Below are 16,531 nucleotides of genomic sequence, written 5' to 3'. Positions count from 1 at the left end.
CCCTCCTTTCAAACCCACAAACTCCCCCTCACAGAGTCAACAGCAACCATGGCAACATAGACATGAGGGCCGCTTGGGCAAAACCATTTTTCCTTTGGCAGGGCATTGAGTTTACACACTAACACAAGCGCACACACACGTAACACTCAGTGGCACACACTGATTCAGTGACTGTGCAAACATAATTCATGACTAACATTTCCTTTTGTTTTGCACTTTTTGTTCCCGACGCCCATTTTGACCTCCATCACGGGTCAGTTCCACTTAACTCTACAGGACAGCCTGGAACACATTCAGCCCAAAGGATGACGTAACACCTTATATACACTTTCTCAATACTGTAAAGTAATTACCAAATGGTAATGGTAATAAGGGGCTACCAGGTTCATTTAAAACTCCTAATGTACTACTACAATGTTGCTGATTATATTATTTATTTTGTCACATTTTGTAAATGAAAGACATGTTCAACATGATTAGGTCTGCTTTCACATTCATAAAACTTCTTTGAAACCATGGTGTGTTTCACTTTGGGTCAGTGATGCCACTTGAAGGGAAAACTTGGCACATTTTATATGGATGTCCCGTCAGTGTTGATGGTGAATGTAGTCAACTGAAGCAATGAATTCCTCTGTGTGTGCTATATTGACCTAGAAAGCTTGCAGAGTACGCAGCTGCAAAATCTGTTGTTCTTCCTGCATCTAGCACCATCATTTGACGTGACAGTGACGTAGTTGGATGCGAGGAAGAACTACAGGCTATTTTAGCTTTGATTTCTAGTTTCCGCCTTCGGGTAACCAGGGGGCGCGCATGCTCTAGATGCTGCTCAAAAACAAAACTTGTCTTCGCTTGTATTGCAAACTAGCTACGTTTCCAACAGTGAAAATGTCATCCCAAAATATGAGTGCAGACGATGTTATGGACGATATGGATATTCAGATTTATCTATTCGATCCAGAGTATATGGCCAAAGACATGCAGCGGAGAAAGGTCAAGAGGATATGGCTCACTCGGTCAACATAGCACGTACTGAGGAATTTATTGCTTCAATTGACTACATTTACCATCAACAGTGACTCAACATCCACATAGAAGGTGGCAAATTTCCTTTTAATGATAATGGTGCTTGTAAGTGTGAAAGAAAGCAGATGCTTTGTGGACCTAGCTCTGTATTTATTTCATACAACAATTGTTTTCAGGATAAGCACCAATTAAACCCAGTTAGCATGTTAAGACTGCACAATTGTGAATAAAGTATTTAGGGAAAGCACTTTTTTAAATAAAAAGTCAGGTGGGTATGGTGTCATAACCCGGCTCCTAGTACATGACAAATACGGGAAAGGACACAGTGGATGATGGTAAATTAAAAGGTATTCATTGTGAACAATGGACTATATAAGGCTCCTGGCAGAAACTTCCTGCTATTTTTTTTAATAACTTTGTCACTACTGCATTTTCTACGGACTTTTCAGATGGTTAGAATTTGAGTTGTTTCCCTGCGGAGGTTCAGATGGCAAAATATTTCTTGCAAAGAATATACTTGTGACTGTCATCATCATGTTTGAATCTGAAGAAGTTCCACACAACAGAATGGGATTCTTGTTTTACTACAGGCTAGTTTTTGTCAAAACTAATAAATGTATATTCTCTTTCTCACCACCACTGACAGGGTTTCCTTGATTTTGACTCTCCTAAAGCTTTTTTCACCAGTGTTACTGTTTTGTCCCTCTCTTAAGCCCCTTTCCCACTGGACAAAAAACCCACTAACACCCGCTAACATCTGGTTTTTGTCTTCAGTGGGAAAGGTTACAATCAGACTTCATTCTCGGGACAAATAACTCGTCGGCTCCAGCTCCGATCGGCAGTGACGGAAACATGACACCCTTGTGGTCACGCTAACTTTCGCCCCTTTTCCGGCACGATGCTATGTGACGCGCGTTGAAGTGAATATATAATAAATAAAATCACGGACTCCAGTCAGACAGAAACAAAAACAAAACAGAAACAAAATAAAACTCATCAAAAAACTTCTTTGTTAGTCTTTCCACTGCTCAAGTAACAGATATAAAAAAATAAGTAACCACCGTAACATTTTCACTGTTTACTAAACCTGCTTCTAGTGCCAGCTGAGGCGTTCGTGATGTCGAACGTGACACAGCAGGAAAAAACACAGAAAGGCCAGTGCAACGGCACCGGCATACACGCAATGGTGAGAGAGTCTATCGCTTATTTTTAGCGGGTTTTCCAGTTTAAAAACCTGCATATACACTAATTTTGGTGGGAAAAGGGTATTAAATGATACATAGATAGACTTGTGAAAACAATATATAAGAACCCGTCTGACACCAAATTATTTTTCCATTGCCTGAGGAGGAGGGAGGCTACAAGGCTGGTTTGACTGGGGACACCTCTAAAGAGAGAGCTCCCTCTTTCTGTCCACATTCCTCACATTACTACATTCCTCTAATCACTTCAGGATTACAGAGAGAGAGAGAGAGAGAGAGAGAGAGAGAGAGAGAGAGAGAGAGAGAGAGAGAGAGAGAGAGACAGACAGAGAGGTGGTTGTGAAAGACATAAAAAAAAAAGACCTTCCAAAACTGATGTTATTGTATTGTGAAACGGATATTGCAAAAGACTGCACATGTTGTACATTGTCCATCACTGCTGGTCACACAACTGGGAGGAATTCAGCCATCAGCTGCAGTATTTACTGATCAAATACTCCACCACATCTCACCTTATCTATCCTTGTCAGTAAACGACACACAGAAAAGGAGTTTCTTTCAAAGGTTCTTTGGTAATGATGCTGTTTGCAACACAAACAAACCCTCTCTGATTCATTACATTATGCAAGACAGTGTCAATCCGCTCCAGCTAATGATCACACAACCAACCCCAAAGACCACAGTACATCAAAAGTAATAGTTAAATAGTTCACAAAACCTAAATAGAAAAAACTATTTTATCTACTTATCTGGAAAAATAGGGACCGTGGAAATGGAGAATGATTCATATATACTGTATATATATTAGCTGGCCAAACACCTCCACAAACAATTTGTGGAGAAGTGTGACACAAGGAAGTAACCCTGCAATGAGCAGCAGAGAAACTGTTGTAAGAGTGACTGTTGGGCCATCAGCTAATTTTAAAAGTCATCAGAAGCATTTACACAACAGGATCCAATAAAAAACAACCACAGCTTCTTTGACAGCCAATGGCGATGCTGGACATAAAATTAAATAAATTGGCACGTTGTACGAGCCCGGTATGGTTATTGTTAATTTTGGCATTCTTAAGTGGTTGCACCATAGACTTTCTATCTGGAGCTATTTAAAGCTATTTATGTGGGCTGGTTTTGTGCAACACTCTTGTATCATAGAACACTCTTAGTTAAAAAGGACTCACAAACAAGTGGCGGGAAGAATATCGGCGACACACAACATACAATATAATATGAGTAACACCGGCACAAATATCATCATAGAGTTGAATCAACATTTCTCAAAATGCAGCCTCATCAATATAGTTTGACAGAGGATTAAAAGCTTCACAGACTCACCTGAAGCCATCCCCAGCCAGACTTCCATAGCTGTCTGGTCTCTCCTGTCTTCGCCTGTACAAGTCTGAGTTTGACAACTCTTTAAGCCTCAAAGAGTTCATCTCCCCTTCGCCTCTCTCCCTCCCTTCCTTCCTTCCTACCCCTTGTCTGCTCAGAACACTCAGTCCACAGTAATACTCCGAAGAAGTGGAAGTATTGTGCCGCGCTCGTTCTCTCTCTCAAACACACCTCTAGGGCCCTTGAGAAAAAGGACAGAGGTGTGGTTTCACAGCCAGCACACCTTTCAAATACTTGTTGCTCCTCCTCCTCCCCCTCCTGTAGCAGGTACAGGGAGAGAAAAGGAGGAAGAGTCGCAGAAGTAGAAGAAGAAGAAGAGAGGCATTGCCCTCTCCGGCCTTTACCCCCGCTGTCTCTATTTGCCTCCTACGTCTCCCTGGCTCATTCCTCTGTTTAAATAGAAAGCCCGATAGATAGACAAGAGAGAGTACAAACAACAGAAGAGAAAAAGAAAGGACATTTCCCACACACATATATACAATGGCAAGCCCTTAGTACTGATAACTATGTGTGGATTAGAGATGCACTGATCGTCCTAAAAATGTCATCTGAGGTCAGCATCACAGCCTGACTCATATTGGATGTTTGAGGCTAAACGCAATTAAATATCTATAATTTAGAGATAAAAAAGAAAAGAAATCAGTCACTACTTGTACCTTATATTTATACATGACATTTTTGGCAAGAATCCCTCATGTATGGTCATAAAGAGCTATGACGAAAACATGAACTATGGCAGGACATTTTACAGTTGCACAATCAACTTTATGATCAATAATTACAGACACAGCAAAGAAAGATAATGGTTAATATTAACTAGTAAATTTCACTGAAAATTAAATCAATATGAAAAACTATGAATAAAAATGCATTTAACATGGATTAAGAAAAAATAAGAGTTAAATATGCATAGAATTTTCTCTAGTAATTTTCTTTAGTAAAAAATGTATGTACTGCAGTTTCCTTTTTTACGAATGTATCAACGCATACATTGACACAATATCCCACAAAATGTGTGAAAGGCCAATAACGTCAGATAAAAATCATTGTTCAAAGTATCACCGTTTAAATTAGGGCTGAGCGATTTTGAAAATAATATCTAATTGCGATTATTTTGACTGATATTGCAATTGCGATATGATTTAAAATTGCGATATTAGAAGGAATGGTAATTTTTACATTATTCTCATTTTCACTGAAAAACGTATTAAAATGACTATGGTGAGATTTGTGTGATCAAATTTCGATTAATTGTGCAGCCCTAGTTTCAATTTATGAAAAGAAAAGTTTAAAATACAATTTAATTACAGTGTGAAAGTTATGCATCAAAGCAAAATTGTGAGCAACTGGCCATATCAAGTACACAATAACCTGAGGAATCAATGTTTGGATATAAACTATGATCAGCCCGCATCCAGGCCAGGCATGTTTTGAACACAGCAAGGAGCAATAGTAAGGTAAAAAAAAAACTGCAGTCAGCATTTTAATCTGAACAGCAGCTTGTTTAGAAGCATGGGAACATACAAGCCGAGAAAAGCTTCACTATTAAACTGTAGAACAATGCCACCTATGATGGAGTAATATTTTCAAGTTTCTGCTCTTCAATTTGACTTTGAACTCCTCCATTGTAAACTGTGAGATTTACTTCCCACCAGAAACAACTAACCATTGAAAAAGGGGAAAATGTCAATCTATGAATAATTCATCACTATGTTATGTGGGAACAAGAGATCCTCCCAAACAGACACAAAACACAGCAGATGCATAATTTCAGACGGAGCTGAAAGTTGCCCCTCCGGCATGTATAATTACTAATAAGAAGCTGTGACGTCATCAAAAGCAGGGACAGGATTGGTCAGAGGACGCAAAACCAAATGAGCAAAGTCAACAAGCAGCCAAAGTAGAAACAGATGTAAACAGAGTACTACTGACTGCAGCTCTGTAAAACAGAACATTAGACAGGCCCAGAAGATCATTTCAGACCCCAAACATGTCCTCCATCCTGAGTACCAGCTCTTTCCCTCAGGTGCAGGATCAACCGCTTTAAGAACTCCTTTGTCCCCCCCTGTCCATCAAAACCCTACATGGCAAACTGGCCAGATCCTTACCCACTGTGACGCTGCCTTTTATCTTAACTGTACACACGTGTGTGCATGTGGACTGGGGACAGTCTGTGTATGTCCTGTATGTACGCACTATGATGTTTTGTATTTCTTAACAGCAGATACTGCATGTCAAACTGTAAGACAAATTTCCTTTGGGACAATAAGTCTATCTTATCTTATCTTAACATGCAATCTGATTAGCAATGTAATTCTAAAATTGCTAATTTAGGTAACTGTTTATTATCATTCCGTCTCCTATGGTGTTAAATGGTTGTGGGTGGACTCATGGCTGACAGAAAACCATGTCTCTCCTTAATATGTACAGACAGGTACATGCCCTTTGAACAGTTCACAGTCATACTATGTGGATTCACCTTCAGCAGCTTGCCTTGACCTGTTCAGCATTCCACATGGGTTTGACGAACACACACACACACACACACACACACGCAAAGTCAAAGCGTAGAATGTGAATGTTGAACTTAAGTTTAAAATCAGCCTCACATCTTGGAGAGCAGCTGCAACAAGGTCGCAGTCACACAGGCTGACATGTCTGAGTACGCCAGAACATTCATGATGAATCATCGCTTGAGGCTTCATATCTGAGATCAACTCACTCACAGTTAGTTCAGTCTATTTGGGATGTGCATTCCCAACAGTGACAACAAACTATGCCATTTGCTCTGTGTATAGTTTAATGTGTAAGCAATGGTGGCACCATGACCACTTTGGGATTTCAAAGCTAATACTGTGTTTTGGATTGAAGCTTTGTGCTGGTATAAATGTGCTGAGATAGCTGTCTTGTTAAAAGCACTCACACTGACTCATCTAACACACACACTCCCATTCAGATACAACAGAGCAGACATTTCCTATGAGCCAGAGACACTCCAGAAACAACCTCTCTGCCACATGAGTGCACTGCCACCATGTGGACAACACTGGTACAACAACTACTTTATCAACTTTAAACCTCTTCACTGGAAACCGAAGAGAAGAAAACTAAGAGAATTATTTCTTCAAATATTCTAGCATTTTATCTATTGTCCATAGGACCTTTTTATCATTAATTTAAACCAATAGGAATCTTGGCATCACTCACACATATAAGAGGAAGTATACAAACAAGTACATATACAATAGTCCGCATGCTGAGCCACAATAAAACATCTCTGACATCAAGCTAACTTCCCAATAGCTGGAATTTCTCAGGCAAAATAAGCTTCTTTTTTAATTGAACTATATTTACTATATTTAACAAGGAGGTCCCTTGGGAAGGAAATCTATTTTTCTAGGTAGACCTGGTCAAGACAGCACACTGGTTACAGTTTAAATAGAAATTAGGGCTGCAACTAATTGTTGTCCATTGTTGATTAATCTGACGATTATTTTTTCGATTAATTGATTAGTTGTTTGGTCTATAAAATGTCAGAAAAATGTCGATCAGTGTTTCCCAAAAGCCAATATGACAAATGTCTCGTTTTATCCACAACTCAAACATATTCAGTTTACTGTCATAGAAGTGCAAAGAAGCCAGAAAATATTCACATTTAAAGTTGGAATCAGAGAATTGAGCTCTGTTTTTCTTGAAAAAAATGACTGGCAATTCATTTAATAGTTGACAACTAATCCATTAATCGTTGCAGCTCTAATAGAAATAAAACACAACAGACAGGAAATACAACTGAGACTGAATCCAGAACAATACAATATCCAACAGAGGTGTTAGACCATGCATGCACACAGCTCTATTATAGACAATGTAATACCATCACATGACACAAGTAATGCAGCCCTACTGCTAATGCTACCTTTACAATTAGTTTCTAACGGTAACATAAATTTATCTTACCAATGTTTGGTGTCAAACTGTAGTGAGGATATTGTCGTTGTTGCTTAAGTTCCTTTGCTGTCACTGCAAACACTCCCTACTGCCGTTATCTCAGGCTGCATGGCCACACTTCCTGTTTGCTGTGGTGTGTGTGTGTAAGTGTGTGTGTGGGAGGGTGTGAATGTTTGTGTTCACTTGTGCCTATGTGCCAGTATGTGTTTGTGGGAGACGGGTGGATGTAAAGCCAGCACACAAACTTGTAGCCCTGTGTGTGTGGTCTAGGCCTCCTAGACGGCCTGTCAGGATGGAGGTGGGGTGTGAGGAAGAGGAGGGAGATTCAGGGAGATAAAAGGTGGTGTAGAGAAGAGGAGGGATGAGGTGTGAGGAGCCTTCAATGACCAGACTGAATGGATAATCAAGTAGTTCTCATAGAGCTGCCATGTTAGCTTCCATAGAGGAGGTGAAAGGCCAAACCCAGTGACCACACTGACTGCCACTGGCACATTATACTGGGTGTGGGGATGATCCATCATAATCATGGGTGTGCCTTGAATTATGTAACACAACTCTGGCTTTTCAGACTGTTTCACAACTGTTTGTGTTGTTAACTTGACAACAAAATAATTTAAATTATGTCACTCGATACAGATGCTTTCGACGGTGCGTGCAAAAGCAACCAACTATAGGCTGCTGCAGAAGTAAAGAAGTTATCAGCCAATTAATCAGCTATTGTTTTTTTCCTGCTCCAAACTATTGTTACTATGTCAACCTTTAAAAATCCACTATTGTTCGACCTCTAATCCAAATCCTCCAGTGTCACCTCAATAACTTTAATGACTATAGAACTACTATAGAAAAATCAATAAGTCAGTGTATAAATAAGCTGCAGCAGTGTGAGGTGCAATACACATTTCACACTCCTTCACACCACATGCATCCAGTCAGTGTACACACAGTCCAAATCCTACATCACACAAATTCGCCGTTCTTCCAAACAAGGACAAGTCCACACTGGAGACCGGGACATTCTTCTAAGCTCTAGTTGTATCAACACAGATGAAAATGTAATACGTTGGGAATGCAGCAATCCTCAGGCCTTTAAAAGACTTGCCCTCTCACAGCTTTTAGTGTCCAGAGTGCTTTATAAAAGCCAGATTCATCCCAGGCCATAATTAAGTCGGCGGTGCACACAGTAGCATTCACACTAGTGGAAAAAACATGGCTCTGAATAGCAGTCCCCAGGGAACGGATGGTCAGGAAGTGGTTCAGAGAGCAATAACTACTGTCCAGTGAGTTTGTGTGGACATTCCTGTGCAGGGAGGAGGTTCATCTGCAGAAAACGGAGGAACATCCTCTTTCCTCCTTTAAAATATCCATTCTTAAAATATCTTTCTTGCTGCTATTCTGTGAGTGTATCACTTCTGTCTAATGTGTGAGTGTAGGTTGACTTTAAAGCTACTGGGCTTTTAATTATTAAAGGTTCTCTATGTGATATTCAGAGCATTAATATAGCATCAAATTGCTATTTGTAATGTAAAGACGAGGAGTAATGTCTACCTGAGCAGAGAATGAAGTCGCTCTCCCTAAGTGTGTGTTGTAATCCGAGCTTCTCTGTGTTTTGCTGACATAGCCTTTTAGTGCATGTTAGTGCATGTGCCCCACTGGCTAGCTCATGGCCGCCGCTCTGCACTGTGGTCATGCTGCGGTTACAGCTGATAACGACTGACGGCGTTGTCGCGGAAGCATAGCACCTTTTTGCGGTGTGTTCCGAACTGTCGGATCTAGTCTGCCCTTGTCAGAGCTTTTTTGGGATGATTCAGCATGTTGAATTGGCGGCGATGAACAATCGGCCTTCATCGCCTCTAGTTCTTCAATGTCGGCTTGGTGTGTCTTGGCCTTTACGATTATTTGTTTTATGTCAGATGTGTCAAGATGGAAATGATTCCAGAAAACCTGCTTAACCTGCTAAAGCAATGATTCATTTATCAGAGCAGAATGTGAGACTGTGTTCCCCTACACTTGTATGGACCATTCCTCGTTGGACTGAGATTATCTCATCACATCTCCGAATTGTTCAGCGAGAGAAAATTAATGAATGAAGTGGAGAGAAGTGGGAATTCAGACTGATCCTCAAGGTAAAAAGTGTTTTCATTCCTGCCAGGAGCTAGTCTAATGACCTCAAAAGCAACACACAGACACACACAGCATATGAAAATAAGAAGAAAAGGAGTAACAAGAAACAACTACACACTGAAAAAAGGTTTTGATTTCACAGGTCTGTTGTCTGATCTTGTTAAAACATCTCAAAGGGGATGATACCTTTTCATAAAGGCATTACACAATAGAGTCTTTGTTGCTTCTTGGATATCCTCCTTCCAGATAATTAATCTGACTATAGCTGAATCTCGGAATATCATGATTCATAACAAGCACTCAGGTCTCGGGTGAAAGGATCAAAAGAAATCTGGTTTTACACAATTAGATTTCTTATGGGGGAGATCTGGTCAAATGCTTTTTACATGTGCCAGAAAGACCACTACTAAATTAAATTCAATCCAACTTCAACTGAACAAAACTGCACTGATCTTCCTGTTATTTAAAACTGATGATGAGCAGCTATTAGACGACAATGGGTTAACTGTTGCTAACTAATTTATCTGACATTTATGCTACACCAATGCACCATATTACTGTAAGTGTGTTGCCAGCAACAATGATTCAATTTACACTCTTTTGAGACCTGAAAGCCACGCATGAAAGCTTTATAAGCCCCGACAACAGCACATACAATCTAGGAAACAGGTCACTTTAATATCAACTCAACAGGACAGAGGCTTTCCAAACCAAACTCCATTGACAAATCTGTCATGTTAACAGGCTGACAGTTCAAGAGGACTGTTAAGGATTCACGTTTCACTTCTGCATACATGTGATAAACAACACAAACATACTATTTCTAAAAAATGTTTACTGTTTTTTGACTGTTCCGTTTTAGTGCATTTCAACGGAATTGCAACTGAATTGTGTTGCTAGGCAACAGTTTGGGTCCATGTTTACTTCCTGTCAGCTGATGTTATTCACATACACTTCAACAGGAAATAAACTGGGACACGTTTAGAATATTTATGTTTAAAACCGTGTAATGATCTATATATTATATATTTGTGACATCACAAATGGACAGAAATCCTAACGGCTTCTTTCAAACGCAGAATTTCTGAATATGGGCTGTGTGTAATTCTCCGTATATTGAGCGTTTTGATAGTTTAACAGTATTTATAAAGCACTTAAACCTGCTTTATAATATAAAAGACATGAAAATCTCACTTTTTACAATATGTGACCTTTAAAGAACACTTTACTTGTATATAGTAAAAGTAAATTTGTAAACATGGTTCAATTGAAGTAGTGTGGTATTTTTAATTTCTTGAGAATATTCTTTTTATCTTTATATTCTTAATATTTATTCATTCTTTTAGATGGATAGATAGATTTGTAAACATGGTTCAATAGAAGTAGTTTTGTAATATTACCTATGATGTGTCATACAGATTAAAAAATGTTTTAATGTAAGTGTAGATGTTTTTATAATTTCAGTTTTGTTAGTATTTTAATTAGTTTTTATTTTCTTTGAAATAAAATTGATAGTTTCAAGGACAGTAGGACTGCCAATATAAATCCTACACGCTGAACATACAGTATATAAACTATATTTATTTAGTATTTATTTATTTCCACTATTTGTATTGTCTACACTTAAAAAACACTTGACTTGTATATAAACTTTTTAAATTATAATTCTTATTTTATTGTTGGTCATTGGTGCTTTATATACTGTATATTTAGATAATATTTAAACCTATTTTTTTCTCTGCTTGTGTACATAACAGACTGGTCTATTCCTCATCTTTATTTGTAGTCCTTGTCCCTTTAGTACAAGCTGTATTTCCAGCTTTTTTAGCAAGCTGGAAACACAAACTAGATAAAGAAGTTCCATTAAAGTGGAGGGCGCTGGAGAGCAGTTAGTTAGCTGAGTGACCAAGTTGAGATTCATTAAAGTGACTAAACTAGCCTCACAGAGTTAGAGCTGTACAGCTAATGTAGGATCACTAGTGATACAACCTATTCTCTTATGATAAACCTAAGCTTTCTTTCTGTACATGAAGAACAACACTAACCTGGCAGATTATTAAATAGGTTTGTGATGACTAAATCACAGTTCTCCTCTCCTCCATGAGAGAGTGGAACAAACCGTCAACTTCCCAACTTCATCAGACTCAAAGTCTCTTTTCAGTGAAACCATTTTTAACTTTAACTCACCCGTTGGTCATCTCAGTAATGCCGAGCATCCTGCCGCTCTCTCTTTCTCTTTCTCTCTCTCTCCGGACCAGACTGCTGTGTTTTCAGACGTCCAGATGTTGTACAGTCTGGGATGTGTTGGTTTGGTTTTCTCACACAGACACACAGAGAAGCGGAATGGCGATGAGACGGGCCTCGCCTCTGTCTGTCCACTAACCGTCAATTAACCGTCAACACGAGTACTGCACTTCCGCTCAGGACTTTCAAAGTAAAACGCACTCACAGTTTGTTTTGCCAAGTATTCAAGATTCAAGATGTTTATTGTTACGCCGGTTATACAGGTACAATCGTGTGACATGCTTTTTGCTGGGAAGCTCCATTAAAATAACAAGTTATATTACAATTATAAAAATAATAAGTTATATTACAAAATAATAAGTTATATTACAATTATAAAAATAATAAGTTATATTACAAAATAATAAGTTATATTACAATTATAAAAATAATAAGTTATATTACAAAATAACAAGTTATATTACAATTATAAAAATAATAAGTTATATTACAAAATAATAAGTTATATTACAATTATAAAAATAATAAGTTATATTACAATTATAAAAATAATAAGTTATATTACAAAATAATAAGTTATATTACAATTATAAAAATAATAAGTTATATTACAAAATAATAAGTTATATTACAAAATATTAAGTTATATTACAATTATAAAAATAATAAGTTATATTACAATTATAAAAATAATAAGTTATATTACAAAATAATAAGTTATATTACAATTATAAAAATAATAAGTTATATTACAAAATAACAAGTTATATTACAATTATAAAAATAATAAGTTATATTACAAAATAATAAGTTATATTACAATTATAAAAATAATAAGTTATATTACAATTATAAAAATAATAAGTTATATTACAAAATAATAAGTTATATTACAATTATAAAAATAATAAGTTATATTACAAAATAACAAGTTATATTACAATAATAAAAATAATAAGTTATATTACAAAATAATAAGTTATATTACAAAATATTAAGTTGTATTACAATTATAAAAATAATAAGTTATATTACAAAATAATAAGTTATATTACAAAATATTAAGTTATATTACAATTATAAAAGGAAAAATAAAAATGATCTATTTCTATCTATCTATCTATCCATCTATCTATCTATCAGAATAAATAAGTATTATGAATATAAAGATAAAAAGAATATTCTAAAGAAATTAAAAATACAAAACGACTTCCATTGAACCATGTTTGCAATTTACTTATTTCTTTATATATATATATATACATATATATATATAAAAAGAAGTAATTATACAAATATATAAAATAAGTAAATTTGTAAATATATATATATATATATATATATAGTTGTGTATATATACATATATATAATACTTATTTATTTTTAAATAAGCCTTAAGAATATAAAGATAAAAAGAATATTTTAAAGAAATTAAAAATATATTTTTTAAATTAAGTGACAGTGAAAAGCTGTGCCTGTTACTAGCACAATATGTTTAAATCATTTAATTTTCTTGTCAGATAATGACATATAACGATGCTTGTTTTGTGGTGTTTTGGTTTTTACTGTTCTAATGTCTGCTGCACAATACAAAAATAATGTTAAAATTGTTAACTGAAACAAAAACTTTAAAACAACTGATTACCTGATGAACACCACATTTTAATGTCACAAATATTTTATCTTTTGGTCTCACATAATATCATGTGATATTTATTTACAGCTCCCAGATCAAGTATTTTAAGAGAAAATCATAACCTTTTTAGACCATGAAAATGGCCAAGGCCAAGAAGTCATATTCAGGGACTAAGAGAGACAAACGCACTCACATAAATTAGTAAAGTCTGTGCTTTTATTTTGAAGGCCACAGCGGTGGTTGCCTGTTGTTCTGTGTGTCCTCTGCAGCTTCTCCTTCAGTCTGAGAGCTGCTACCGCTGGAGAATTACTATTTCTCTATTACAGCCAGAAAACGGCAACACCCGTCCTGCGACCTCACTGCACGATATGTTTGTATCATAGCAGATTAACAGTGTAGCCTACTTATTATTAACTTGATGCAGGCTGCTTGCTCCATACTATGTTTATCATTCAGGCTAAACATGAAGCATCAATTCAGGACAAGATGGAAAATCTGACTTTTCATTTTTTTCTGGCCAACGGAAACTATACAGAAGTTCAACATGGCGAGAAATGTGTCCCACACAAATAACTTTTCACTTCTCATAAGAGATTGATGGAAAGAAATTTAGGATGCTATTCTGCAAGGCTCTGCAAAATAAGAGGATCATAATAAATGATAAAATGAAGAATAATAAAGGAAGAGATGCATCACATTCAGCCAGGTGGTTATGATGGTGCTGATCCTCAGGGGGATAATAGCATGTTTATCTTTCCTCCCACTGGCATACAGTAGCTATTATTTGTTGTTTCCTCCCCTGGCTGCGTCATGACACTAGAAACCACATATATTTCCTTAAAAGGAAAGCCCCTTCCCCTCTTCTTCCCTCCTCCAAGAGGGATGACGACTTTCATAGTAATGGAATAAATGCATAACTGCAAAGAAACTATGGATAAATCGGTTCACACTACACACAGATTGAGACTGAAGATGAGAAACTCTCCCTGACGGCGATGTACAGCAATAAAATCAAGGATTTCCCAGTCTGAAAACAGGATGAAAAATAGTAACACCCCTGTGCTTTTATGGTAATCTTACAGTCCCTTTTTATTGCATTTGTGTGTTCATTCTGACTCACTTTATCCTGTTAAATATCTCTACAACCTGTATGCTTTAACGTGTAAATCCTCATGATGAAATAAAGTTTTGACTCTGATTTCTTTAAAAAAAAAAAAATGCTCTTAATGACATTATAAAATGCATTTTAATGAAAGAAATTTGAAACATTCTCATCCATGTTAACTTTATTTTAGTTTACAGTTGGAAATAGCCTGAAAATAAACAAGACCTGTCTCTAGTGAACTGGTTAACATACTGTAAAACGCTCATTCATTCTTATACAGATCCAATTTGATAGATACAGTAATCTCTCATAGCTCCTGCTGACATTAACCAACATAAATATAAAAGCCGTAGATAAAAATACATTCACTTATGCTGAAGGAATCACAAATAAAGCTGCCACTGGAATGAGAAAATGAACAGGCCAGTTATCTTCATCGTTGGTAGGACCGGAGTAAGAGTGGGTGGATGTGTGTTTTACATGGAGGGGGGGGCTTCTGTGCAGGATTGTCTTTTATTTTCCCCCACCTCCACAGGGAGGTCAGAGGTCATGGTCAGACACCCATAGGTATGGATATGGAGTCTTGCTCAAGGACACTTTAGCAGGGAGGATGTGCTTGTTGTCACGACGACCGTCCTTTCAACAAAACAGCTGTGCAGATTAAGTTGCAACAAATTTTTCATGTTCAGCGATTACAGCAGCACAACAAGTGACAAAAAAACACAAAGCATTCCCAATATGATTGAATCATAATTTGGCATTAAATAATAACAACAACTAACAGTAACAACAAATTACACAGAACAAAAAATCACAAACCAAACATCGCTACAGGATATGATGAATCAAAACTCAGGGAGTGAAGATTATAACTGCTCCTGACTTCAGGATGTGAGGCATTAGTGAACAACTGCAAAATCAGTCAGAAAAAAAAGTATAAATATGCTGTTATGATAATGTTCTTATGGAGTTAATTGTGTGTCTTTATTATCAGATCAAACAGAAGAGGTTTGAGAGCAAAACTTTCCACACTGTCATCAAAAATAGAGAGACATTTTTCTTTTTTATTATAAGTAGGGCTGTCAGAGTTAACGCAAATTCGTCTTAACGCAACTAATTTCTTTAACGCATTAACGCAATCAATCTTTCGGAAGTTGTATCAGGCTCAGTTTTAAAGCTAGAGTGAAGATTCTGGCATCATATGAAACTAGAAAACCTAAAGAATCCATTAGTACCAACCATGTCATGCTTGCTTGTCAAAAAGGAGGCTAACTAATGAGCGTTAAAAAAAAATTGCGAGGAAAAATTCATAGCCATTTTCAAAGGGGACCCTTAAACTCATTTACTATCAGTGGATGTTGCCAAGCTGTCATTCTGATCAAGACTGGCCAATAGAGACGTGTCTGTCCCGCCCACGAGATTCAGCTCAATAGCAACAAAATCTTTTGGATTTGAAGACTTGTTGACATTTTTAATGAAAAATGTATTTTACTTGCCATAAAACATTTTTTGATTGCATGTCAATAATTTGGCTCTCAAACCTATTCTGTTTCCTTGCATATTAAAGACACTAAAATAACTCCATATTAGTCATGTTATTCAGGTGAACCTGAGAATGTAGACATGCACTCCTTTGTACTTGAAGTGAGATTATGATAGACATACAGGAAACAGACCACACCAATGGTTTAGCATGTTTTAGCCCATTAACTTAATCACACATACTTAACTTCACTACTGCTGATTGTTTTCCAAAGCATGTTGCATTTAAGTTTGGCTTTTTTTTTTAACCTTCCAGGCAACAACTAGTAAAAAATAAATGTTTCATGTCAATTTTCATACTGCAATGAACGGAAAAAA

At 36.7% G+C, this 16,531-nt stretch overlaps 1 protein-coding gene across 3 annotated transcripts in view; it reads right to left on the bottom strand.

The window, feature by feature from the left end:
* LOC141782877 (LIM and senescent cell antigen-like-containing domain protein 1) overlaps nucleotides 1-12,093 on the bottom strand; it is a 36,011-nt gene extending 23,918 nt beyond the window's left edge. Inside the window, exon 1 of one of the 3 annotated variants that reach the window (XM_074659706.1) lies at nucleotides 11,874-12,093. In XM_074659706.1, the coding sequence (XP_074515807.1) occupies nucleotides 11,874-11,902 (29 nt within the window). In that variant the 5' untranslated portion in view covers nucleotides 11,903-12,093. Of the gene's footprint in view, nucleotides 1-3,560; nucleotides 3,721-7,574; nucleotides 7,690-11,873 lie in introns of those variants that run through there. The other 2 variants (XM_074659707.1, XM_074659705.1) reach the window with 2 other exon arrangements.
* Between the last annotated feature and the right edge of the window lie 4,438 nt (nucleotides 12,094-16,531).

The sequence above is a fragment of the Sebastes fasciatus genome, chromosome 14 (genome assembly GCF_043250625.1).
Source record: "Sebastes fasciatus isolate fSebFas1 chromosome 14, fSebFas1.pri, whole genome shotgun sequence".
In the NCBI taxonomy this organism is placed as follows: Eukaryota; Metazoa; Chordata; class Actinopteri; order Perciformes; family Sebastidae; genus Sebastes; species Sebastes fasciatus.
Note: the sequence above shows the minus strand (reverse complement) of the source record. Positions and strands in the feature narration are given on the sequence as shown.